This window comes from Seriola lalandi, unplaced genomic scaffold (assembly GCF_002814215.2).
Source record: "Seriola lalandi dorsalis isolate HSWRI2012SDOR001 ecotype SW California unplaced genomic scaffold, Sedor1 jcf7180002054767, whole genome shotgun sequence".
Lineage (NCBI taxonomy): Eukaryota > Metazoa > Chordata > Actinopteri > Carangiformes > Carangidae > Seriola > Seriola lalandi.
The window spans coordinates 3,453,965-3,481,412 of record NW_019525320.1 but is presented as its reverse complement, the minus strand read 5'-3'; the positions used below and the strand labels follow the sequence as shown (position 1 = coordinate 3,481,412).

At 39.9% G+C, this 27,448-nt stretch overlaps 3 protein-coding genes across 3 annotated transcripts; 2 read left to right on the top strand and 1 right to left on the bottom strand.

Annotated features, from left to right (window-relative positions):
* The first annotated feature begins 724 nt into the window (after nt 1-724).
* tac3a (tachykinin precursor 3a) lies at nt 725-2,913 on the top strand. The gene is made up of 7 exons (XM_023425057.2): nt 725-971; nt 1,383-1,498; nt 1,590-1,689; nt 1,912-1,941; nt 2,032-2,085; nt 2,222-2,288; nt 2,624-2,913. The coding sequence occupies exons 2-7, from the start codon at nt 1,397-1,399 to the stop codon at nt 2,640-2,642; spliced, it is 372 nt and encodes a 123-aa protein (XP_023280825.1). The 5' UTR covers nt 725-971; nt 1,383-1,396; the 3' UTR covers nt 2,643-2,913.
* c1galt1la (core 1 synthase, glycoprotein-N-acetylgalactosamine 3-beta-galactosyltransferase 1, like a) lies at nt 2,828-9,727 on the bottom strand. Its single transcript, XM_023425056.2, has 5 exons — nt 9,474-9,727; nt 8,882-8,998; nt 8,059-8,313; nt 6,326-6,990; nt 2,828-4,225 (listed from the first exon to the last, which is right to left on the bottom strand). Exons 3-5 carry the CDS (start codon nt 8,267-8,269, stop codon nt 3,881-3,883), a joined length of 1,221 nt encoding a protein of 406 aa, XP_023280824.1. The 5' UTR covers nt 8,270-8,313; nt 8,882-8,998; nt 9,474-9,727; the 3' UTR covers nt 2,828-3,880.
* Nucleotides 9,728-10,855: 1,128 nt separating this feature from the next.
* b4galnt1a (beta-1,4-N-acetyl-galactosaminyl transferase 1a) lies at nt 10,856-27,232 on the top strand. The gene is made up of 11 exons (XM_023425180.2): nt 10,856-11,028; nt 14,881-15,092; nt 15,216-15,398; nt 16,676-16,782; nt 16,949-16,986; nt 17,101-17,281; nt 22,100-22,192; nt 22,284-22,471; nt 23,181-23,321; nt 25,203-25,440; nt 25,586-27,232. The coding sequence occupies exons 2-11, from the start codon at nt 14,881-14,883 to the stop codon at nt 25,795-25,797; spliced, it is 1,593 nt and encodes a 530-aa protein (XP_023280948.1). The 5' UTR covers nt 10,856-11,028; the 3' UTR covers nt 25,798-27,232.
* The last annotated feature ends 216 nt before the right edge of the window (nt 27,233-27,448 follow it).

Sequence of the window (27,448 nt, the reverse complement as noted above, 5' to 3'; positions counted from 1 at the left end):
AACGCATGCATTTACTGCTTGACTTGTGGTTGTAGCCAAAAAATAAAATGAAATAAAATGAACAGATTTATTTTATTTTGTATGCAACAAAAAAACCACAACATTTCTTAAACTTTGTCAAATATTTGAAATTTATATTAAATTAAACCCACACAGCATGTTGGCACATTAACTTGTTATTCTATTAACTAACCAAAACCTATAGCTACTCAGGTGTAGATGCACAAATGTTTTTTTTGTCTCACATTTTGTGTTTGAACGAGGGCAGTCAATAGCAAACACACAGCTGTGTAGCCTGTCTAGCCACATTAATCACCATCCTCTACAGTGACATGCAGAGGCAGCGGCTATCTATATAATTACTTCCTAAAAAGATTAGTATCTTATCAGTGACCATGTCAACTGGTCAGTGGGGTGGAAGGGCACCCAGAGGGGCATGTGAGTCTGATGGCAAAGAGATGGATAAATGACACTTTGAACACAGAAGCTCAGGTTTTAACTCAAACTGTAAGATAAACTACAATTAAAAATTGTTGTGTTTATTTGTTCCCTTTATATCCAAAGCCAACTGAACTCAATTGTAAAGAAAATTTCCAAATATGTTCAGGGATGTGCTTGAGTCCACTAACCTATGTCCTCGTGACGTTGCCTGGACTTTTTTTTTTTTATGAGGGTGTGTGTGCGTGCGTGTTTAGTAGGGGGCATAAGCTCTCAGCAGCAGCATCATGACCACCAATAAGTAGACTACGTAGCGCTCACCACAACGTGATATAAGACCTGGTACCCCACCTACGCTCCAGTTGCTGATTGGCGTTACGCAGGTATCCAGTTATTATTTATTAGCCCAAAGCCTGGACGTCTCATTTATCCTCACCGGATCTCACTGCAGGATCTATCCGTTCCCACTCCACTCCGCACCAGGGCGCACGCAGCTGACTCTTTTACCAAATTACCTGCTCGACAGAAATCAGGTAAAAAAAAAAAAAAAAATGCACATTTGAATGCTTAACGTAAAATGTGTGCGTATTTATTATATTTTCAACAGTTTCCTCCTTTTATGGAGAAGTGGATTTAAGGTTTATCACGACTTTTTGGAGAGGGAACACAAAAGGATTGAGTGAAATTATTGGAGTCATGTCTTTATTTCTATGATGGATGTGTGCAAGATAATTGAAACTATAATTTACTGATTTTAATAACAACACGTTCCATGAACTATACCTTTGTAAACCTTACACCCGCGCGCTTTTACGCACCAATTACGCAGCGAGTTACGCGCAACAGGTACAAGTTGTTCCTTGATGAAAATGCAGTTTTCAGTGATGTAGGCTAGTTGCCCGTAAAGAAGCAACAAAATGTTGATTGTGAATATCCTTGCACAGGTGGTGCCGAGAAAATGAGGAGAGGTTTGCTACTGGTGACTCTGTTCCTCATCATGAAACTTCGCTACAGCCAGTGCAGATGCGAGGAACCCGGATCGCGCAGATCACCTTCAGATGTAGGTTTCCTGACGCGTAACGACCAAAACCATGTACGGAAAATCTTTATAACAGAAACTGATGTTTTCTTTGTGCTTCTCGTAATTGCAGCAGACCGTAGGCTTGGACAACCTCAAGCGGAACATTCTGAAGAGGTATAGCGATTTGGATTATGACAGCTTTGTGGGTCTGATGGGCAGAAGAAACGCCGGTGAGTCTTCCTTCCGACTGACGACGAGCGATAACATTCATGTGTTTATGGTAGTATTAATAACAGTAGCAATGTTAATGATAATGACTAAAAAAACAAACACAAAAAATGTTAAGATTTTGTGTTAGAAATTTCTTAGATCTAGTCAGGATTGTAACCTGAAAATCTCCCACAACTTGTTTCAAAAAGCTGTTATTTTTCCTTTTTTTATTTTTTCATCAGATGCAAACACTGTACAATCACCCCAAAAAAGTAAGACCTTTGTCATTTACCAATGATACGATAAAGCGCTTACTTTCGTTGGAAAACACATCGTTAAACGGTTCTCATTCTTCTTACTAGGAGAAATGCACGACATTTTTGTTGGCCTCATGGGAAGGAGAAACTCAGAGCCTGGTGAGTGCGGCAATTTACAAGAGTCAAATACCCACTGCAGCCCTGTTGGCTGATATGGGCGTTTAGAGTTAGATTTCACAATGTCTCTGATGCTCATCATACGGACAATATATCTTTCTATTGTCTGCTCTCACAGATAATGGTCCCTGGAGGAGAGAGTATCCAGAGAGGAGAGGCATTTTTCTCAACAAGTGCCGGCTGAGGTCAGTGCCTTTTCTGTTTCACTCAGTAGATGGAACATCACACACAAAGTCTCCACGACTTGAAAAGACAAAGTTAACACTGAGTAAAGGATTAAAACCATATAGGACAGAAGAGCTTCTGAAGATTTCTGCTGTTCCAAGGTTTAATGTGTTAGAAGCACTGATGACTCAAATGACTTTTTTTTGTCCTTTGTGACAGAAAAAAAAAAAAAATTCTAAATCATCATAAAAGGCCAGTGCACCTTAGTTTTACTGTGTATTAAATAATTGATTTTGCACATGATGCTGATTATACATTATTGATTATATAAATGTGGTGTATTTGTGTGCTGCAGGTTTCTTCAGGGGCTGTAGACTGAAACAACTCATCTGGCTACAGTGACAGATCACAGAGAACACAAACAATGAATGAAATGTCTGATGGAAATGATTAAACCATGATTCACACTGTAAAACTGCCGGCTGGCTTATGAAAGTGACCATAAACTTCACAGATTGTATTTGCTTTACCTGAAAACAAAACATAATTAGAAGTGAAAGATGATTATTTCTTTTTCATGTTATTTCTGTTTCTTCAAAGTTCAAAATAAACATAATTTTTTATACATAATTTATTCATTTAAAACATTGGTGCATTTTCCTGAAGCTGTTTATGAGTGATTCTTCAAGCCTGGCTCCAGTGCTCAGTCATGTCCAATCACGCCTGCTACAAGAGGGAAATCATTGGAGTTCTGTATAATAATGTTCATCAGAGGCTACAGTGTTTCCAAACAGAAGCACAGAGGGTTTCGAGTGCACACTTCCGCATCAGAGCGTCTTACATCTTTCGAAGCTAAAAACAAGATCTTTCACAGCACAGTCGTTCTCACTGAAATAAACATATCACGATTTGCAGAGGATTTAAAAATGACATTAAAAGGCAACATGCAAACGAAGATACAACGGCTCTTTGAAATGGATTTCTTGCATGTTGTTTCAAAACAACGGAATAAATAATTAAAATTAAAAACATCAGCAACACCAGATATAACATCAGAAAAAACATTAACATCAGAAAAATCAGAGGGGCCATAAGAGGCTATATACTTTTCTGTTGCTCTCCATTTGAAAAAACGTTTTGAAAATAATGAATGAAATGAAAATTAATTTTAAAAAAATTATGAGCTTATTTCATACATCTGTCACTGCATTTTTGGCTCAGATCAGGTACTTGTTAAACACATTAAAATAAAATTCTATCCGGCTATTCTTACATCACTCCAAGCGAACATCTGTGACCGTGTAACGTCACAAATGCACTAATTCTGACACTGATGATGTCAAAGTTAATTTAAGCTAAACCAAGTGTTCTTGTGAACTTGGATGAAAATAGCGGAGCCATTCTTAGCTCCCACTGAACCACACTGTGCTGGGAGCATACAGTGTCATACTGGCTGTGGTATACTGTGTCAGAAAAAAACACCAGTTAGCCAAGACAGTGGCCATGATAATAGGTCTTTCTCACTGAGTGACAGTAGCTACAAGTGTTTCTAACGTAGATTCGTCAGACACGTCACAGTTAAAAACACATTCGGCCTCATCTGAACACAGGATCAGTGCCGTCTACCATGTGTGACTGCAGTCCTGTTCTCAGCGAGGCGCGAGTTCAGATTGTCTCTCTCTCCTTCCTCTGTCTCCACTTCGGTTTGGTTACCATTAACTGAGAAGGCTGCAGTTGTGAGACTCCTTCCATCCGTCACCTCTCCAACCCCTTCAAATCCCGCCGTCACGGTGGTCTGCGTGAGAGCGCCGAGGCTAAGTCCCTGGCGTAGGGACGGCCGGTAGCGTGGCCTGTAGCCGTACGCTCTCAGGTGGTAGGTGTAATACTCCAGTGTGTACATTAGTTCTGCTTCCACATAATGGAACGATACTGCCAGGTCGGAGCAGCACTGTGGACCCTGAGGAAGAATAACACACAGATCACACATACAAGCAAAGACAAAAACATGCACGTCCACACATGCACATAAAATCCAAGTCAGAGAAAGATTCAGAAATATATATATTACTGTACACTGTGCAATATGACATTTTCAAAAGACGCTATAATTGTAGTATAAATAATTCTGAGGCATTTAACAAACAAAAATATATATAAACATTGTGTGGCAGCCTCCATCAATCACCAGACTGCAATCTGGTTTCACAGGTTTCATTGCTCAACTGAACTCTGCTGCACAGCACAAAAAACAACAAGAAAAACAAGACAAAACAAACAAAACAAGCACCAAGAATCTCACTGGCATGAGGAGCTTACATTGTTGAGATGATTAGTACAAATTCAATCAAAAAAATCTAAAGGTGATTTTCTCCTGTATGAAAAAGGTACATGTAGCACATCTTCTTTGTTGCATTTGTTTTAAGGATTAGTCATTATCTATGGTTTAATTTTTTTTTTTTTTTTTTTTTTTTTAGACACACTCATTTCCAAAAACAGGCAATGAAGTAAATTGCGTCTATGTCCGGCACTATTTTCTGTTGTGGATTAATACGCATTTTGTGCACTAGTGAGCATTTTCAAAAGCAGGACAGTGTGCAGGGGGCTCACTCAAGAAAAACAGCTGTGCCCATGTTCATTGCGGTCAAGGCTGATAACCAGTGCGACACTGTGACTCTTTCGTGCGTATTTAAAAGTTTTTTGAGCAACAATGGCGGTCTACGGCGCAGAGGAACGACATACAGTAAAAATCTGTGTACGTCAGGTTTTGGCTACATAGAAATACTTGTTTGTGGGAACAATGCGTCGTTGGCCTTTTGCCTTTTTGTTTCTGTTTCACAACAAGAAGAATATAAAATATCACCTGCCTTTTTATAAATTGCAATATGCTGACAGTTCTGAAACCACAAATTTCCATTTCTACAGTCTGATTAAAAAAAATAATTACTCTAATATTAAAAGTAAATTTGTTTCCTTGTTTTCCTTTGAAAGACGGGACAAAGCAGCTTCATACACTGGCAGGCTGTATCTGACAGGATCAGTAATGGACCTGTCTCATTATAATTGCAAAGTACAATAAATTAGTTGCATCATCAGCGACAAATTGACCAATTTTCCTTTTGTTGACAGGATATTGTCTCTACTGCATTCATCTACTTTAAAATGAATTCATTTCTCTTTCAATTCACTATGCGGAGGTCAGATACAGAATTCAGATGAGCCAGGTAATCACGTATTCATTTATTTAGCTATTATCCCTCTGATAAGTGGTTTATAGCAACACCTACATTTTGTTTATTTCATCAAAAACTAAAATTAACAGTACACTGTGTTGCATTATACTCACTCCCGACTGTACATTTCTAAGATGTACACTAATGATATTAAAGGATTTTCAACTCACCAGTTCACGCCCTGGTATTTCTTCCTAGCCTGACTTGCCCCTCTCTAATAAGACTAATCCGCACCACAGAATGTCGTCTTACTTAGGAGCTATCCGTAAACCACTCGGTGGTACACACACGTGGTTTTACTGATAGTGCCACTTCTAGTTGCTTTTTGACATTTGTCTTGGTTGGCAAGCTGTGGCGGCTGTGGCTCAGAAGGTAGACCATTAATTTGAAGGTCGGTGGTTGAATCCCCGGCTCCTCCAGTCAGGGTGTCGAAGTGTCCATGGGCAAGATACTGAACCCCACTTTGCACTTCATTGCTGTTCCATCAGTGTGCGACTGTGATGTATGAATGTGGCAAGTATTGTAAAGCGCTTTGAGTGGTCAGTAAGACTAGAAAAGCACTATATTAAAGTGCAAGTCCAGTTACCATCAAGCTCACAGTGAAGATATAGACTATTAATCTGGGGAGGAAGGGCAGTATCATATGCAACAAAGATCTCTGGCGAGAATCAAACTGGGAATATTGCACTTACATGTTATGCCTCTTAACCATCAGTCCAATGGACGCTGCATTTTCAACACTTTGAGCACAGATATGACTTATAGGTTTCACAACTTTTTTTTTTCCAACTTACACTGTAGTACCAGAGAGAAGTGAAAGTACTTGCCTCAACAATTGGGTAGTAACAATAGCTCCAGTACCAGAAGCTTTTGGAGAACTTGCCAGTCAGATGGTGCTCTGGCACAAACGGATGGAAAGTTTCTCTCTGCAAAGTGTCTCTCGAGTCCCCGGCCACAACCCCCATCTTCTCCAAACACTGCCCCAGCGCTAGGTCTTCTACAGGGGTGGTGTGTGTGCAAACTTTGGTCCGAAAACCTTCCACAAATCTCTTGAGGGCCTCTTTACTAAGTACATAGCCTGCCCCTCCGCTCATGTAGCCTTGCTTGGTGTAAGGTTTGAAGCGTTTACCAAAGTAGATGGGCTCTTCGGGGGTGTGGTTGGACAGAATCCAGCGCAGGTTGTCCACCACCACATAGGTGTCGTCGTCCGCTTTTAAGAACCAGTCTGCTTCATTCGCATGGTGCTCGTACACGTAATGGAAGGCCCGGATGGTCTTCCAGTAGAGCTGGTCGCGGCCCTCCTTAGTGCCCAGTCCCACAGTGGGGAAGTCTGGGTCCTCCACAGAGCTCATGAACACCACCACGTTACAGTGGCGACTCCAGGTGGCCCTGACATGGCGGGCCCTGCTATGCAGGTTGTACGGCCCTGTCATCACCCAACAGAGAACACGGACCTTCTGGTACAACACATCTGCCACCCGGCCGTCTTCATCTAGTAGGACACAGCAAACAGCACAACACATAACAATGTTAACTGGCGTGCAGTGGAGCTTTTGTAAGTGTGGCTCTACCAGCGAGGCCCAAATTATACTTCTCTGGGTTGCATGTATTCGAGAGTGCAGATACATTTACGAGGAAGTTTCTTTTATACTTGTTAGTTGTAGATCTACGTTTCTTTTCAACTTTGTTTCTAAAAATTGTAGACTCAACCACTCAGCTTGCTCGCCACACAGGTCCGCACATGCGTTCACACCCTTCTCTGTGTAGGCCTGACGTTTATCATGCATCTTCTGGGAGACATAATTCCGCCATCACACCACACCACCCTGGCACTCCTCACACATGAGCATGACTTCTACCTTCTGCTCTCATCCATTCAGTTGACTCCACATTCTTCTTGCGTTTTATCCCTTTTAATGCCTTTTTCTAACTTGCTATGAGCACTCTCAAACCTTTCATGTAAGCAGTGCAAATGACCTTTTCCTTCAATGTGCGAAACCCCAGCTCAGGAAACCTTGAACAACATTCCTGGAGCACTGTAGTACAGCTCTAAATGCCTTGATGGATTAGCGAGAAGACTGAAGAGGTACTACACCATATGTATATGTACATTTTTATTCAGTTTCATTAAAAACTGATTAAATGAAATGTGTGGACATTGCGGTGGAGTGGTTTCATCCCACTGACTGAAAGGCAAAATTATCTTTTTGTCCTCTGTGTACATATCCCTCTTTTACCACGGCTACTTCCAAACCAATGAAAGCATCCAAGCTAATAATATATACACCTTGTCTGTGTTTATCATATAAATGCATTTCACACATCTTATCTATCAGTCTGTCACTCCACAATCACTCACTGACTGTTTGAGCCAGTGCTGACATTTAAGCTAATTACCCTAATTTATATACAGAACAAAGACAAGATAGATCTAATAGAACAGTAGCAAATTTTGCAAAATTAAATATAATGAAAATACATATGAGGATACAAGGTTTTATTTTACTTATGCTATGCTTGTCATGCATATACTTTTTTGACACAGTGATGTCTGGAGCACCTGCATGGTGAGGGTGGAGCAGGTTGATGAGAGCAGCTCCCTCTTTCCTCCAGCTGGTTGGTCTCTCCCCCACCGTTGTGGCTTTTTCCTGGGCCTCTGACAGAACAGGGTAGCTCCTCTCAAACCACACCTGGCGCAGGAAGAAGTAGACGCTGCAGGCCCCCACCAAGAAGCCCAGGGAGAAGGCCCATCTGGAGCTTGGGCCCTTCATACTGACACCCTCTCCAGCACTGCGACGTCCCAGTTATAGCATGTCTACACAGAGCCGCAACAACACGCTAGGATCAATTTGATGTAGTCCAACCTGAAGTGCGACTTTAAACTTCCCCCTTCAACATTTTTTTTTTTTTTTTTGTATTATCTGTATAAAGCGCATGAGTTTGAAAAGACTGTGCAAAGTTGCACATTGGACTGTGTTATGTAATCATGAAAATGTTTTAAAACCTTCATGGTGACAGAAAAGGTTATAAACTCCATGATATCTGCACAGCAAGACATGTATTTGTTGTGTGCATTAAAAAATGCAAAGCTGCAATGTGGTGTCAGTGTTTGCTTTCAGTCATACTGGATATACTGTTTACACCCAGACTGCAACACATTTTAAGCATTGCTGTCTGGGGCTCAATCTCCTCATCAACATTTACTTCAAAGAAACTTTACTGCCACAATACAATTGGACATGAAAATATAAAAGACAACAGAGACAACCTGTCTCACAAAGCAAGAAATAAACGTGTCTAGACTTGACAGTTGTTGGATGCCAACACTGAACTAATGACTGTAACTGTGAACCAAATCATTTTAGCCTGAAAGTAGGACTTACTGTGAAGGAGAAAATGTGCTCCAGTAAAATGGTGCTGTCCCACTGATCACTGTTTGTGGAGAAGCTCCTGGGTTTGTCTTGATGACATCATCACTCATGCCTCCTCCTTTGGCTCAGCTGTAACATTGATTTAAACAGATACATTTATCGACATGGACTTCAGTGTCACTATGTCACTGCCCAAAAAAAAATGTCTTCATTTGACTGTGTTGTCTCACGGTGAGGTTAAATACCTCCAGTTCGAGACAGATGTTAACGATTAACATGACAAGGGTTGTTTTTTTTTTCTACATTAACTCTCCACGCGCACTGCTCCCCTTCATTATCCTGACGAGAAATAAGAATCAGGCGACAAATCCAGTCACCCTGATCGAGGCATTACATCCGTTCAAACCTAAAACACATGACAGACTGCTTTGACTGCGATGTAAGGCCATGTGGAGTCCAGATCTGCATCTACAGGCTACACCACGTTGTCTTTGTACACAACCGCCGCTGTGTGTGTGTGTGTGTGTGTGTGTGTGTGTTTGTTTCCAATCAGCTAAAAACATAATTCATTTTATGTATATTTTCGCTTGTGTGTGTCATTTACCTTTGCTGGTAGATGAGTCATTTGTGAGCACGACATGCTTGCAACTCCTGAAGCAGCGGAGAAAAAAAGAAAAAAAATCCCGTTTGTGAAAAAGGAACAGGCCTGTTACAGCTGCCAGTCATATCGTCACGTGCTGGTCCCGACGTATTGTTTCTGACTGACGTCTTCTGTGTTTTGAGTCGCCAAATAAGATGATTAGTAAGTGGGAAGCCGGTGCACAGACTTACATTCTTCTGCCTCACGGGCTAAGCTTTGAAAATGCGGCCTCTCATTGGCTGGCTGCATGTGACGTTAGAGGAAGCAGCTTTTCACCTCGTCTCAAACGCATTAACGGCAATTAGCTTATAGTTTGATTAAATGCTAGATGCATTAATTATGATAGTTGTAATGTGTATTTTAAATGATGATCAGAGAGACCATGAAAGAAATACAGGGTAAAGCAGTTGCTCTATCAATCTTGGCCACAGGGTGTCACCCTAACAAAGTCTACAATATTCCCATCGATCAGCAGCTACAGTTATAATCAATATGTGTCAATGTAATGCTTTAAGGACCAGCCATAGACTGTGTTAAAGCAATCCAGTCTGTCTGAGCAGCTGGAACACAAACACAGTCAGAGGATACGCACTGTCATATCAAGACAGGATTAATATTTATCAATGCATGGATGGATGATTCCATAATAAAGATAGAAAGTGAGCTTGTAAAACAAATGATACACAATAATAAAAACAGAAACAGATTCATCATAGCTCATACCACATCGACCCATACACCAGGATTGTGCGGTGTTCCTGTTGAAATGGCAACATGAACGGTAACACAGAAGAAGAACTGGTTAACCGGGAAAAACAACTATTACACAAACGCGTAGAACAAGGTCAAACTTAATTTGATCACAGCAGCATATTTGCGAGGAGAACATTCTTTACTCTCCAAAATAGGTGTGGCAGGTAACAGCAGTTCATCTTGAATTAATTACTTAATCCGGATAACTAATATGCAAATGTTGTTCATTATCATTATCAGGTTTTAAACTTCCCCATGTGTAAATTAAACACTGGACCATGATAAACTTTTGCAAATATTGTGATGTGACAAAATCAATCGAAAAACTTGTGACAAATTTGTTGTGCACAGTTAAGGCCAACTGAAATCAGGCCGAGCATGTTATTCAAACGGATGGTGACTTTAAATTTGTTCTGTGACACTGTAAAGTTTATTTTTCGCTTCCTAAACACTCAAACATGTAGGTGCTTATTTCAGAGTGTGCTTAGAAGCGTTCTCAGGACAGGTCCAGGATCACTGGACACTGAAAACTAGTTCATCAATTGTCTATTCTAAATCTGGAAATACAACTTTTCTCTCCGTGACGTCCAAACATTGGCGTGGGGTACGAGAAAAGTCTGTGAGTCGCTTCTGCTCAACGAACTTTGAATCCGTACTTACCTACATGAACACGCCTTTCTGATCCAGCTGTCACACTTAGTTGTTGCGAGTAGTGGGGATGAACAGGGACGAGGAGTAGTCTATTTGTTTCACGGAAACGACAACAGTAAGAATATTCATCTATCTTTCTCCTGTCTTTTTTTTTTTATATATCTGCTATGTCTATGAACAGAAATGTTGGGGTTTTTTGGCGTGTTGTTTTGAAATGTTGGTTTCATCGCTTTTCCCCCTTTTTTCATGACAAGTATTTCCCAAAGAGAAGGGAGCAGTTTGAAGGCTTGTGGAAATGCGCGAACATTTTTCTGGTTAAACATCGGCTATTTTTTGAAGAAAGTTAAGGGCGTCTTCTAAAGGTCAAATGTCTAACCTTATTTTCATTGCTTTATAATATAACGCTCGACCTTTCAATAAAGAGTTTTAATAACTGGTGTATCCTATGTGGATATCCTTTATGGGAGCTCATTCAGCTTAATAACTCGGTTGACACGCAATCAGTCGTCAATCATGCACCAGTTTGTTGCTTGTATAGGCTACACGTTCACTTTCTCTTGAAAATGACGTTGGAACATTTTACTGAACTGGGAGGCAAAGTGACCTATAGATAAGCGTTTTAGCGTTTGAGATGTTTAATACAGTAACAGTACAGTAAGTAGTAAAGTTTATGTAGTAGGCTCTAGCAAAGTCACAAACTGCTTCACAAAAGTGCGAAGTGCAAATGACAACCTGGTCAGAAGACCTGAGTGACCTACTAGTGATACAAGGATGAAGCAGATCACAGATGTACGCAGGTGCCTAAGGTTCTACAGTACAGGCCAAAAGTTTGGACACACCTTCTCATTCAATGTGTTTTCTTTATTTTCATGACTATTTACATTGTAGATTCTCACTGAAGGCATCAAAACTATGAATGAACACATGTGGAATTATGTACTTAACAAAAAAGTGTGAAATAACTCTTAACTCTTAAATAGGTCTTATATTTTAGATTCCTCAATGAATCAGATGCCTTATTAATGGGGTTGGGACAATCAGTTGTGTTGTGCAAAAGTCAGGTTGATACACAGCCGACAGCCCTATTGGACAACTGTTAGAATTCATATTATGGCAAGAACCAATCAGCTAAGTAAAGAGAAACGAGTGGCCATCATTACTTTAAGAAATGAAGGATGATTTTGTTGCTGTTGTTGAAAAAACAGGCACATCAGGAGATGCAGGAGTGACAATGTTGTTGATGGTGTCAACAGGATTTTAGGATTGTGTTAAATCTGGTTCGCAAAGTAAGAAGCCCTTGCATCTTTAAGCATTAACCATGTTGGTAATCTGTATTTAAAAATCACTTGATGCAGATGAAGCTTTGTGGGTTTCCATAGCTGCTCTGTCCTCTGACATCTGTGCCTTGAACAGAGGTGGACAAAGTACTCAGCGGAATTACTTGAGTCACATTATAGATATTTCTGGTCAAATATTACTGCTATACAAGTGAAAGTTGTTCAGTTAAATTTTTACTTGAGCTTTTTTACTTGAGTATATTTTTTAAACTTTGCACTGGAGTACTTGCTTTAAAAATACTCAAGTGTTCAAAATACAATCGAATGACCCTGAAAACACAATTGAATTAACAAAACGATGCCAACTACAAACTCTTTATCTGGAAACAAGCAAACATTTAACACCTTGACGTGCTTTCTAAAGTTGGACAGCACATTTCTGTAGGTAGTGATGAATGTTGCTCGTGTTAAACACGTGTTAAAAACATTTAAAACAAAATGAATCTTTATTTAATTTAAAAAATGTAAACACGGACTAGAAGAATCTTCAGAATCATCTTTATCTAGCGTGGCCAACCGAGCTGTTCAAACATGCAGCAGCACAACATGACTGACAGTGGAGGAGTTGGCCGTGATTCATTCCTCTGACTAAAAGCTCTGCTTCACAGTAACAAGTACTTCACTTCAGAAATGTAGTAGAGTCAAAAGTACAATATTTGTCTTTTAAGTGTAAGTGTAAGTGTAGTGGAGTAAAAGTCATAATTTCAGAATCGCATGTTTCCTGGGCAGGAAGTCAAGTTAAACAGAACGTGTTAATGATCAGTAACATGCATCAGCAGCAAAGCTACAAGAAACATCATCTACGTTAATTTTTAAATCTCCAAACATAATAACTCTGTCCTACCTAACGACAGAGGATAAACTCACTGACTCGCATTATAACCAGGGGGCCAGTAATTTACCAAACCAAAAAAGGAAAGAGGAAATATGGGATGCACCAATATAACATATGAGGAACTTTAACTGTCCACATAGCAGTTGCACCAACTACAATGGTGGAGGCAGTTTGACACTTTACATTACGTAATTAAACTGTTACATTTCTGCTGTGATGAAGTTGAGTTGATGTGCTTGAAACAAGGGAAGGAAACTGAGAGATGTGAGTCTTTGGCGATTAGACCCCATCGTGATGTCATCATATGTGAAAAGGGGGTGAGACTGTGCGAAGTATAGGAAAAACCCCACCGGTGGAGAGGGAGAGAACAGAGTGGTACCTGAAGTCAAGCTGATTACAATTAGAGGGGCGAGAGAGGGAGAAAATGAGAGAGTTGTGAATGGAAGCGGAATAGAGATACACTTCCTGACTGAACTTACGCTAAGCTTCATTTAGCCTACCCTCATTGATATAAACGGGATGAACAAAATAATAGAAACACCTGTCTATATAACATGATCCAAGTCAACAGCACCAAAAGCTGCAGCCTCCAGAATGACCATAAAGTTGAATCAACACAATTTGAATTTTACAGCCATGGAGAAGGGAGGCTTTATTGCAGGACGGTTAGCTATCTGGCAATGTGAACCTGCCATAAAGTGAATGTGGTCGACAGGGTGAGTCAATGAAGAGGAAGTGCATCAGACAGAACTTTCGTTTGTGTTATGAAGGTCTTTAGGGTTGTCTGAGGTCTACAGTGAAACAAAAGAGTACAAGATCACAGGTCACACACCTAACAACATGTAACTGACCATGAATAGAAGGACAATTCACTGTAAGTAATAGGCTACATATGTTTTGTAATACACCAAACTAATGTAAATGGAATAACTTAATAAACAACACTTCTAAGAGACAAAGTAATTACTCTGCCGTCATGGTCTCATGGAGGTAAAACTGAGTCTTCAGCCTGAGATAGGAAAGTTTCTTGAAGATAACAAACACTAATTCGGAAGCATGATATTGCATGCAAAAATAACACTAATACTGACAATGCATCATTCACCCACTAACATAAAACAAGAAGTTTCTCACAGTAACAAGAAGGTATTATTACTCTGCTCTGGCATCAATATTACTTTTAAGGAGAATAACTGTCCCAACAATCGGTTTCTAAATGAGTAATAATTTAGCTTCAGTGTAGGGAAATAATAGCAAAATTCACACACACATTTAACCTTCACCTCACCTTAACATTTACAATGAGTAACATTTAGGGTTGAAGCCTTCTTTCCCCTCATAACAAACTTCATTCAAATACACATGGGCTTTAAAGCAAAGGTCACACCTTTTTTATTTTCATTAAAGGTGGTTTAAATGATCAATACTGATGCATGAACAGTTGTGTATTACCTGGTTTACACGTCAGTTGTGCATCTGCAGTGTGATACATGGATTCTAGATCAGATAATCCTAATTGGGTTAAAATTCATCTTTCCTAATTTGAAATTTAACAATGTTCCGTGATTTTTAAGGTCTAACACTTGTAGCCTACAGAACAATACATAATCCAGGCAAGTCCAGATAAATTTCAAGCCAACTGAAAAATCATGTGAACTTGTCAACAATCCAGTCAAATTCAGTTTTTCCCATGTGAAAAACAGGGCTTATGTCTTTCACATGCATGTATTGTTTGTCTTATCCAGTGAGGCCTACTTGTCTACCATTTTGACATTTGTATTAATCTTCATTCTAGATGCATAAGACCTCAAAGAAGTGTGTTGGACTGATTGTCTGCATTGGTGTGCTGCTATTCTTGCATCATGTTTGGTGCCCTGGGTCCAGCTCAGAAGTTGACATTCGGCCACGACAGGGGGGTACAATAAAGGAACTCCTGGATGGGAAAATTCGAGACATCACTGGCTCATATAATGACATAACCTACCATATAAAAGAGGATGTGGCATGGTGGGTTATTTGTCAGCATGACTGTGATTTTATTTTGTATTTTTGTTATATTATATTATTCTGCTCTGAATTCATATTTATATCCTCATCAATTCACTGCCTTTTTTTTTTTTTTTTACACAGTCGTTTGGCTCAGAATACTTGTGTGTGTCTGGCTGATAAGGAGACTTTTAAACTGCCATTCTCCAATCTGCTTAACCCACATGTGTGGGCCAACAATTTTGATGTCGCGTTTTTAGAGTCCCACCCTGACCCTGAGGGTGTAAAGCGTCACAGAGCTCAGGAGTACAGCAGCTTTCAGAGCAGGTAAGGTTTTAGTTAATGGAAAATGATAGACAGTGAACCCTTGTGTAATGACTGTCAGCTTGATGATCTCAGCAAAAAGTCTGTATGAAATAAGTTTTGGTTCCCGTTACCAAGCTTTAGTCATTACTGAATGACCTACTGCTAGTTTGCTAAGATACCTTCGAGTCATTCTGTAGTGTATCAGTTGACAGCTAACCTACCACTGATATAGCATTTCAATACACTGCCAGTGCAGTCTATTTAAAGGCCTTGTTCAAATGTGTTTGCTCTCATTAGTGTCCATAACTCCAGTGTGTACCTGCTTTAGTTATGTTTGCCTGCACCCTTGGTGCTCTAAATCACACAGTTGCATAGCATCTTGCATAGTTTTCAAAAGGATGCAGTGCATGCACTGTCCACTTTATATTTAGCATCTTACCTAGTACTGTATTGTCATTATGCTAGCATTGTCCTTGCACTATATGCAGCTAAACAGCATCCCTCCTTGTGTGCTGTTTGTATTATTTTGCCCTGAAATTACATAAACAAGCATATAAACTTGATGTTAGTGAAAAGCTCAAATCAGCAGGCCAACTGTTCCATACTTCTGGTGCATAAACACTGAATGCACATCTAAGACTGTTCTAAGTGATGTTCCGTAAAAACGCAGTGTTCAAAGTGTACGACCCAGGCGCTTTTGGGGTGTGTCCATATCCACTTTTAGAACTAGCAAAAGTGGATAAGCACCAGGCACATGGTTCAAAAGGGTTGTACTTAGTTTCTTAAATAATCTGTAAGCTTTGCTGTGATATGCTCCATGGCAATGCTGGCATTAAGCCGACTAGTGACAGCAACATTTGATGAACAGCTAGCTGGTCACTAATGAAAACAGACATCTAACATTATGTACCCATCGAGTACACCAAAACAAAGAACAGAGAAGCTTGCTTCACTACACACACAGAAGGGGTGTACTTTGTTCTCTGCTCAGGACACCATTATATCTTTACACCGAAAATAGTTGTTTCCCGGAAAATGACAACTGTGTCAGTCAGAAACTTGCAAAGGCACTTTGCTGGAAGTAAGATAGGGGCCCTAACCCCTGAAAATGAAATATAATATCAATTAAGGCTAGTTTTGTCCAGTGAATGATTTACTTTAGCTCAAGACCGGAAACATACAGTGAAATCGCATTGAATTGCCTTCTCTGTGAATATTAAGACTATGGTATTGACTGCACGGTGATGAAGCAGTGCAGCTACGTTATATATCTAATACTGTATGTTCTGTGTGTAAAGGTCCTTCAGTCCTGCAGATTTGCTTATTGTAGCTGAGGCCAACAGTCCTCTTCAGTATCCTACCCAGGGGGTGGAGGTGCGACCCCTCAAAACAATCATCATTCCTGGTAAAAGCATATTTAACACGGCACAATACACAATATAAAAAAACTGATGATTTAAATGTTACCTCTTCACCGACTGTCAGTGCAGTGTTTGTTCTTTAACTCTGTTAAAATGCTTCACTATCATCCCATGTTGATATCCCTGATAATGATTCCTCTCTTTCCATAGGCTTGGGTCTTAAAGAAGAAACAAAATCAAGCCATACGGTAATTTTTCTCATTCTGGGTTTTTCATTGGGGTTGACATATGCTATTTTTTTGCATAAACATTAAATGTCTTTGTTTAATTTTTTCCCCCAAAACATGCATTTTGTGTAACAGGTGTCTCTGACAGCGAAGCTGGGGACTTTTGATGTTGCTGCTACAGTGGACAGTGTCTCTGTCAAAGGAGATGGAGAGATGCATATGATATTGTCGAGTCCTCTTCTCTCAGCTCTGAACCGGCAGCTGCAGTTCGTCACCTATAGAAACACTGTTTTCCATCCAAAGACAGCAGATACAGGTAAAGTTATTATGTGGATCCTATGTTGAATCTAAAAGTAGAATGTCATATGTACCGTTAAACCTTTTAGAGGGAAGTGATGACATACTTCCTCAAGGTGGAGAAAGTATCTCACTACACTTTAAGGAGTGTAAGAAATATCAATACAAGGTTATTTTTATCCGTAAATATATAGTGCATTCAGGTGCAATCAATCCCCATGGGATTGTGAATGAACACCAAAAAATAACTACCTTTAATCTTGCTGTCTGCCAAGCGAAGTGTACAGCACACAGGTGGAGCCAGGTGAGATGTGACAGACAGCAAAAGACTGCTTTCACAATGTAAAATTAAACAGAAAAGCGTGCCAAAGTTTTTGCATGAGGTTTTGTATGAGTCATTTTCTGTGACACAGCATGACTTTGGTGACTTTGAGCCCTGGTTTAGTATAGGTTGTTAGTGGTTGAGGCAAAGAGTCCCCTGCTGTTGACAGGAGGGAGCAGCAGCTTACTTTCACCGTAGAGCTTCATTCACATGCAGATACTCAATGAGACAGCAGCAGCAGTCAGGTGTTATGGATAGATATCTTATTCATACATGTGAGGCACCATTTCAGGCTGATTTGAAAAAGAAAACATAAAAATCTGAATTTACTCTGTCATGGATCAACTGGATGAATGGAGCTTCAAGTCCAAGAAACTGGACTTGGAGGAGGATTTCTATTTAGACTACGGAGATGAGGAAGTAACAGATTAGATCCCAATTAACTTCTAGCTGTACAAAAAGGCAGAAGAGGTTATTTTGGCAGGACCAAACGTTGCTCCTGGAAAAACGTTTAAAGAGCAGAGGGAAAAACTTCATGAGCAGTATGCAGACAAGCAGGAGGAGCTGGAGCAGAGAAAGGCATGAGCTACGGTTTAAACTGAAGCTCCAACAGAAAAAGGAAACCACAACAGGCTGCAGGATGTGAAGCTGATCAGTGCCATGAAGGAGCAGGTGTTGCGTCTCACGCAGAAGGAACAGGTGCTGGAGCGTTTGGAGAGTGTGTGTCAAGAACAACGCTGAACAGAGGGGCTTCTTCACAGACACGTCTACCTCTGCGCGATCATCTCAACCAGCAGCACAGCCGGCATCTGAGGGGTGGCAGCAGGTGGAGGTTGCACGTAGTCGCTCACAGCAGCTGCAGGCCCAGGTGGAGGAACTTCACCTCCTTGCTTTCTAAGCTGGAGAGCAGCCTGGAGACGGCATGGCTGGGGGTCAGCAAAGAAGAGATAAAGCAAGAAATTAGTTACTGGTTACTGGTCCCACTGACCCAGGAACTGAACAACTGAGGATCACACAGGACAGGAGCAATAAAATCTGGGACCAGAGAGCATGACATGGAGTATAAAGTTTAAGCAGATCGGACAGGTACATAAGAGCAAGTCCATATACAGCTTTGTATGTTTGGACAGGGAACCAATGAAGAGAAGCTAAAATTGGTGTAATATGTTCAGATTTTCTGGATTTGGTAACAATTCTAGCTGTAGCATTCTGAACCATTTGAAGACTTTTAACAATAACATGTGGCAGGCCAGAAAACAAAATGTTACAATAGTCAAGTCTTGATGAAACAAGGCAGTAATTAAGATTTCAGCATCAGTCATAGATAGAGAAGACTGAATCTTAGCTATGTTATGTAGGTGAAAAAAGGCAGTCTTGGTGATATCTTAAATGTGCTGATTGAAGGAGAGGGTAGGATCGAATGTGACACCCAGATTCTTGGCTGTCAGACTATGAGAAATCACAAAACTGTCGAGAGAGTTATCGTAACTTGATCAAACTGGTGCCTATGTCGGCTCAGGCCAATGACCAGCATCTCAGTTTTTTCTGAATTTAGGAGCAAAAAAGTGAGAGACATCCAGCTTTTCTCAGCAGACAAACAGACCTCTAAATTCATAATCTTAGAGGAATGGTCAGCCTTTATGGGCACATACAGCTAGAGTATCATCAGCATAACAGTGGAAATTAACTCCATGGCTGCGCATAATTTGGTCATGAGGTGAAATGTGGATAGAGAAAAGCAGAGGCAGGGTGTGTTGATATAGTGTTATTATAGGAGACACACTGTGTCAGATAAGTAGGACTTTAACCAGGGTATGGCCAGGCTAGAAACTGAATGTGAATGATCTTTGGCATCGAAGGCTGTACTGAGGTCCAGTAGGAGGAGCACAGAGGTGGAGTCTGTATCCATGGAGATCAGAAGATCATTTACTACTTCAGTGAGCGCTCTGTCAGTGGAGTGACTGGCCCTGAAGGCAGACTGGAACGCTTCAAAAAAGATTATTATTAGACAAGTGAGGTGAAAGCTCCTGAGGCACAACTTTTTCCAATACTTTAGAAAAGAAAGGAAGGTTTGAGACTGGCTGATAATTATTTAGGGACCATGGATCAAGGTGTGTTTTTTTTTTTAAATAAAGGTTTAATCACAGCAGACTTAAAGCCTTAAAGCTACTGGGGACAGTGCCAGTTGTTAATGATAAATTAATAATGTTCAACACTGAAGGTCCCAACATTGGTCTTTGGAGAGCTTTGTTCTGTAAAAGCTGGAGTAGAGGAGGTGATTGTATAACTAATCTCATCTATTTTATGACTGAGAACATCTAGAAAATGATAGGGTATAAAGGACAAGCAGCTAAGAGATGTTAGAATGTGGTCAGTGTCTGTAATAAGACTTTGGATAAATTCACCAAATGATTCTGTGAACTGTGAATAAGGGCCGGCTGGTCTGTAAAGTGCCACAAAATGAAATGGTCGTAGTCTGTCATCCTGGAGAGGCCCATTCTCAGCTGATGGAGATGATTTCAATACAAGAGCTTCAAAAAGGTGAAAAGTCACTTCAAGTTTAGATGTTCATCTGAAACTTGACTTGTAGATTAATGCCAGACCCCCATCTTTGCTTAGTAGCTGGAGCAGCGTGTGCATTAGTAGAATCAGATGAAGAGGCTTCATTAACAGGTAGGACAATGTTTGCTTTAAGCCATGTTTCACAAAGACCAATCATATCCAGCTTAAGAATCAAGTCATTAATTAGTAATGCTTTACTAGACAGTGATGTGATGTTGAGGAAACCAAATTTGACTGTCAGTAACAGGCTGATCAGTAAAGCCTCTGGCAGATGAAGCCTTAATAGGAATAAGACATCTATTATCTCATTTTTAAGGAGAAATTTAGAAGGCCTGCGCACGTGACGGTGTTAAGACCCAGTATGTGATTCTTTTTTTGGAGAAATGTGTCAAATGCTTTGTGGGAAACTTCATTGCCAAAGATTGTTTTAATGGTGTCCAAAAACACTTTCAATATCGTGACAAACAACAGAGCCACAAAGGATTGTCAAACAGATACTCCCTGAAACACATTTCTCTGAGAGGCTGTGCCATACCGAAACTAAACTGTGGCATGATGTGCTAGATGCACGCACTATATGTTATATATATATATATTTTCCGGACTATAGAGCGCACCTGTATATAAGCCGCATCCGCTCTATTTTAAAAAAAAAAAGAGATATACAAGCCGCACCGGGCTATAAGCCGCAGATATCTATGTTGGAAAATTAGATATTTACTGCATGTACAGAACGATTTTGAACTGTAAATGTACATGTATATACCTGAACAGATTCTTCCCGAACAGTGCCTTTTAACACGGCAGCAACTTTGCTGATTAAAACGGAACAGAACCAAGATAAAGAAAACAGCATTTATTTACTTTAATTTCTCCTGTGTTTGAAACCACAAGTCACTTTAATCATCTTCGCTGAAACCCATGAAGTCGTCTTCTTCAGTGTCGGAGTTGAACAGCCTCAGAAGCGCTTCGTCACATCTGTCTCCATCAGTCTCGCTCTCCGTGTCACTGTCATCCTCCGGTGAAGTTGACCCTGAAGGTGCGCCGCTCTCTTCGCGTAGCAGTCCAGCCTTTCGGAACCCGTTGGTGATGGTGGATTTTTATAATGACCAGTTGGTAATTTATCTGCTAAAGAAAAAGTAGCGTATTCTTCTTTGCATTGATTTTTCGTCTATCTTATTTTTTATTCTAATTCCAGTTAGAGCGCCCCCTAGCGGTGGAAGAAAAATCCACAGAATAGCCGCACCTGTATATAAGGTTCAAAACCTTAGCTTAAGCTTATTTCAAACATTGTGTTTCTTAAGCTGTCTGACTGACCACATCTGGAATGATTGGCAGATAATTTCATAGAGGAAACTTTGCACATCTTTTATGTGAGGCAGGTGCATAGGAACTGGATGTGGGATCCAAAGTGGCAATCAAAAAATGCTGCACACTGTCTGACTTGCAGCAAGTAATTTATTGCAACATTTCGGTCCAACACCTGTTAGAAACGTCTAAGAACGTCACAATAAATTGTTCATTTCAAATAATCCTCTAAAGAAAGTTTTTGCATGAGGTTGAGATACAAATTTAAAACTTGAAAACGTGTTTGTTTGTTCTTTAGACAATTTCAAAATTCTCAGTTGCCATTAGCATGTTAAAATGAATCTTTTTTTCAAGATTGATTGCTAATATCCCCACCCTCTTGAACTGCACATGTCACCAACTCACAGAACTATCATTGACTGTGACTGTGAAGGGAAGACACAAACCACAAGCTGATGAAAGATTCAGTTAGTTGTTTGTGATTTCACAATAGGTCACACTCAAATCTTTGTGTGGGGGGTGGGGTGCTTAGTGTTTCTGAGAAGTAAATGATACACTGTGGCAACGAACTGAAAAGTACTTTTTGGATATCCACCCCTGAAGTCTGAAACCTGATTGCATCACAATTGTCATTTTGATCTGCAGTGGAGTTTGCAACTAAAGGCCACCAGTCATTTTTCACCATTAAAGTTGGACATGGAACCATCCCCAGACTTTACAACTCCGGATACCAAAGAGGTTTGTGAGCAGCAGTCATTATCAGTTTTTATTTGTTCAAAGCGCCTGAATGCCACAGTGGAATATAACTGTGTTTTTTGTTTCCATTTAGAGTACAATATTAGTGCCCTTGTTACCATCGCCACCAAGACCTTTCTACGCTATGACAAACTCAAAGATCTCATTGACAGCATACGGCAATACTATCCCACCGTCACCATAGTGATAGCGGATGATAATGAACACCCTCAGCCAGTGACTGGGCCTCACATTGAACATTACATCATGCCATTTGGAAAGGTAAAGAAGTTTGAGTGTGTCTCTGTGAAGTATAACTGTGATCAGTGTGTCATATATGCTATGACAGTTGGGTCCTATGTTAGATAATATAATTGATAGGTTTAAACACTTTTTCAGAATGGGAACACATTTGTCCTCTTCTGTCCAGACTCATGAATTTTTACAGTTTTGCAGTTTTGCAGAGCGCACCTGCCAAGCTCAGCATCGGACACTTTGCCTACAATTATCTTTATATCTTTAAATTCTGGTCCCGACCCAGCCTGACATGTTCATATAAGACTCGGGACTGGACCAGTAGACTGACTAAACATTCCTTCAGCTGCCGCAGCCCAGGTCCTCACAACTAGGAACTAACTAACTATTCAGGGAAAACCCAACATTGTTTCCTCTTGCTCAAGAAACAAACGAGACACACACTCATCTCTCCAAAACATTGCGTAATATTACACAAAGCAGGCATAGCATGATCATAATTTGAGTCTCATGACACAACACCGGGATTTAACTGATCCTATGTGCATTTCTGACACAGATTATACAGTGAGATTATTTGTAGAATATCAGAGAACTAGTGAGTCTCCAAGCATGTTATTTAGATTTAAGGACTGTTAAATCTCAACCCACACACACAGTGATTGTGCAAATATGTGAATAGAATCATAAAAGTGCAGTTAATGCATTTTGACCGCTGTTCATCTGCTGTATACAGGGCTGGTTTGCAGGAAGAAACCTGGCAGTGTCTCAAGTGACCACCAAGTATGTGCTCTGGGCGGATGATGACTTCATCTTCACTGCAAACACCAAGTTGGAGAAGATGGTGGACATCCTGGAGAAGACCACTCTAGATCTGGTGAGATGCGTGAACCAGATGCAATACATTGTGTGTTACAGATATCTGATGCGTTGTTGGCAACTGTACATACTGTACTAATTAAAATAAATAGATTAGAATCTCTGACCACCACAGGTGGGGTTAAAATCACTACACCTCCCCTAGAGAAATGAACCGATCTGAATGTGGTTTCAGATTCTATTAATCACATACACGACTCTATAATCCAGCTCCAGATGCATCCATGATTCATTTATCCCCCCACCTCTTCAGGCAGGTCTCTCAGGTCTTATGACCTGGGCTTTGCTGTCTGTCCCTCGATCAAAACGCACAACTAACAGTGTTGGAGCTTTTGCTCTCCTGGCCGTTCTCTGGGCTGTTTTAAATGTCTTGGTATGGTATTATTTTGTGGTACTTGTTGGTCTTGTATTGTTTTCATTGACTCGTGACGCACTTGCTCTAGGAGGTACTACATACCGTATATATAGTAGATAAACTTATACCTGACCTTATATTACATTAACAGAGAGAACTGCTTTTTAGCTGTCTGAGGTTTATAGACATTGGCACACACTTACTAACTTCCCTGGTGATGATCTACCAGGCCTATGTTGTGCTGTGTATTTAGCTTGTTGTCTTTTTGTCGTTCAAAGCAAATGAAACACATGTACAAGAGGATTAAGGTCAGCTATCAAGAACATTTCCTGTTTTTTTACTTTTTTTTCAACTCTTGAGTTACCTGGCCTCTGTGATTGAAATTCTTGTGATTCCCAGGAGTTCACGTCTCAGGCAGAAGTATTGATGCAAACTGACGTGCCGCAGAGAAAGTGATGAGCAGTGCAATGACAGCAAGTGAACCATAGTTGCGCCACACCAAGTTCTGAAGATGTCTATATTTGGTTATATATTCCCAGGTATCACATGGTTGCAACATTTCTCTGCACCTTACTCCGAATAAGGCAAAACTTTATCCTAAACATTTATGTGTGAAGATGCTGTTGGACACTAAAAACTGCATTGTCACATGTTCTTACCTAATTAATATTACATGTGTCTTGTCCTTTGCCCTACTTAGCTAATCATTGACAATAATTGCATTTGGGCTGTATTCTCTAAGTTATGCTCTCCTCTACCCCACGCAATGGACAATAAAAGTGTCAGCCATAGGGGTGTCTAAACAGTAACCCATTGTATAACACAGTGACAGCTGTTATTGCCTGAATAAGGCCTTTGTTTAGGATCATTGTCCTGCTGTACTGTCATAAAAAATTTAAAAACACATTTGATACAGAGCATTTAATGCAGACTGCAATTTCTTCAGTATCTACCCAGATGCAGGAAGTTGAGTACAGTAAAGTCAGTGTAACCTGATTGTAAAAACAGTTGTGAATCATTTTTCCCTCCAAAAGAAATAAAGTAGAAGTAGCTTCATGGTTTTTACAATACAATATATCATATTGTTCTTTTGTTGGAGAGGTGGGTTTTTTTTTTTTATCATGTCATTAGTGATTTAGTGTGGTCAAGTGTCAACAACTTCCTTCTTTCTGAGTTATTAAAGGCATGACCAGATTTTTATGAACTTCTCTTTAAAACAAGTAAGTAAGTATGTGTGCTGTATAGTTTCGTGTATATGTACGGATCAGATCAGAAATCAGGCCGTCTTATACTGGTGCCTTCTTTCACATAAAATGTGGATGCTCAGTGATCCAAGACGTGTGTCACTGGACTGCAACATGCCTGGTTTTAAACTGGGAGACGCTTTTTGGGTGAATCACATTTTATGGAGGGTATAACATACTGTATAATATATAGTACAGTACAGTGTCATTGTTATATATTCTTAACAATTTTATTTCTTGTGTATTGATTGTCGTAACATTTCTGCCGTTATGACTTCAGGTTGGTGGTGCAGTGCGAGAGGTGACAGGTTACACTACGACATACCTTCACACCATTTCAGTGGAAGAAGGGGGAGAGGAGGGAGACTGTTTACATATCAGAAATGGCTACCACCACGTCGTCAAGGGATTTCCGAACTGTGTGGTAGCCGATGCCGTCATCAACTTCTTCATGGTGCGAACAGACAAGGTGCAGCAGGTGGGCTTCAACCCCCGTCTGGCACGGAGCGCTCATCTGGGTGAGTCTATCTATATTTAGCTCATACCAAGCTATTCTCTGTATATCGCCATTATGACACTGCTGAGTTGCAGATAGCAAAGAAACAAACTCTGCAAAAAATAAAGCAAGGATTATCATAACCTAATTTTCTTTCGACTCTGCAGAGTTCTTCATCGACGCTCTGGGCTCTCTCCACATTGGCTCCTGTAGTGACATCATTATAAACCACGCATCAAAGATCCATCTACCTTGGGGTCAAACAGACGACCAGAAGGCCTACAAAAAATTCCGTTACTCGTCCTCCAGTGCTAATGGTAACATTATTAATGAAATCTTCTACTTCAAAAACAGGTTCAAGTGCATGACTAGTCCCTGAAACCAGGGCTCCCGACAGGCATCAACAGCTGCCTTGATGTAAGAAAAGATGGGATGTTGTTTTCGGACGGAGCAAAGACAGAGAATGTATTGTGTATGTATTTTTACAGCTTGTTTACTGACTAAACTTGTTTATTGACTGTGTAGACAGATTTTGTTCTGTGAACAGATCACAATTCTTTGTTCTCAGTATCTCACCGGTTTGAGATCGTATTCGTTGATTTTCCTCCTAAATACAAAAGTGTAAATATTTATTTTCAGACACATGAAATTTCAAAGCACTTGAACTTGATCCAGCTACTGTAACTTTGAATAAGCCTTCATACTTATTGCACAACAACTGAGTATATTTAAGCTACTGAAAGGCTTACTATTCATCAGACTTACACTGTCATTCCCACACAAAGCAGCTCAGCCCATGGATTTGTAAGAGTTGATTACTCAAGAATGTTTTTTGAATTATTGTGACAGACACTGTATTTATCACTGGGCGTGACATGCTGTGCATGTAAACTGAAAAGGCTGTAAAGTGAGTCTTTGTACCATTGTATAGTTGACTTACTGAAGCACTAATCTAGGCTTAAGTTTACCATCATCTGATCTTTGCTAAAAATAATTGTAGTGAGGAAATAAAGCTCATGCTACTGGCTGTAACTATTCATTCAGGACAAATAGATAATCACGTGAAAATCTGTGCAGAGTGTTACTCAAATCAAAAGTAACTACACCTCCCAATTGTTTTAAAATTAAAGGACATGAATCCGATCATAATATAATAAATCATTCCTCATGTTATCCATTTCTTTGATATCTCGCAGCATTTCTACCTGTTATTCAGCTCAGTCTTTTTGTACCTCACTGGTTTCTTAGAAATTTCTTTTCAGATCAAATCTTGTCAAATGTCTCCAACTCAGATGAGTTTGTTGTTTATTCTATTTTTAGATACAGATAGGTTTTTTCAAAATACAGTTAAAAAAATTAAGAAAATTAAAAAATAAAAATGACAAATATACATTTTGGATCGGGAATTATTACAATCCTTAAAGATGGAATGTTTCTTAAAGTACAATAGTATAATTATTATACTATTTTAAACTGCTGCAAAAAGCAAGATGCCGGCTTTCCTCACATGGACATTTAACATGAATGACTGAGACAACAGTCACTAATAACATAAATAATAATAATAATAATAATAATAATAATGCCACATGTAAATGTAATGACTCTATCATTAGGGGTACTGGTTACACCTGAGCTTGTCTAGAGTCAGTGTCTGCTGTGCATATCTCTCTGAAACATTCAGTGATGTATGGCAGTAGAATCTGTTATATTTGTTTGACTTACTTACTGCTTGTTTTAACTGTTGTATTGCTGTATTTTGAAAAGTGTCTGAAAAGGTTTTTGTTTTTTTAATTAAAAACTGTCTCATTTTCTCTCTTTGTGACCGCCTCACTGTTTTGATGTGGATGTCAACTACTACGTGTTGTTGTTTGGGGGCTTTGTGAATGACAGGGATTCCCAAAACAAAGGTGAAAGTGCTCTAGTGTCAGATTTTGTATCATCTATATATATGTTCCATTTGTTGTTTAAAAAAGAGAGCATAAATACAGTTAGCAACAATTAAATACATGTAAGGGCTTCTAATTCGC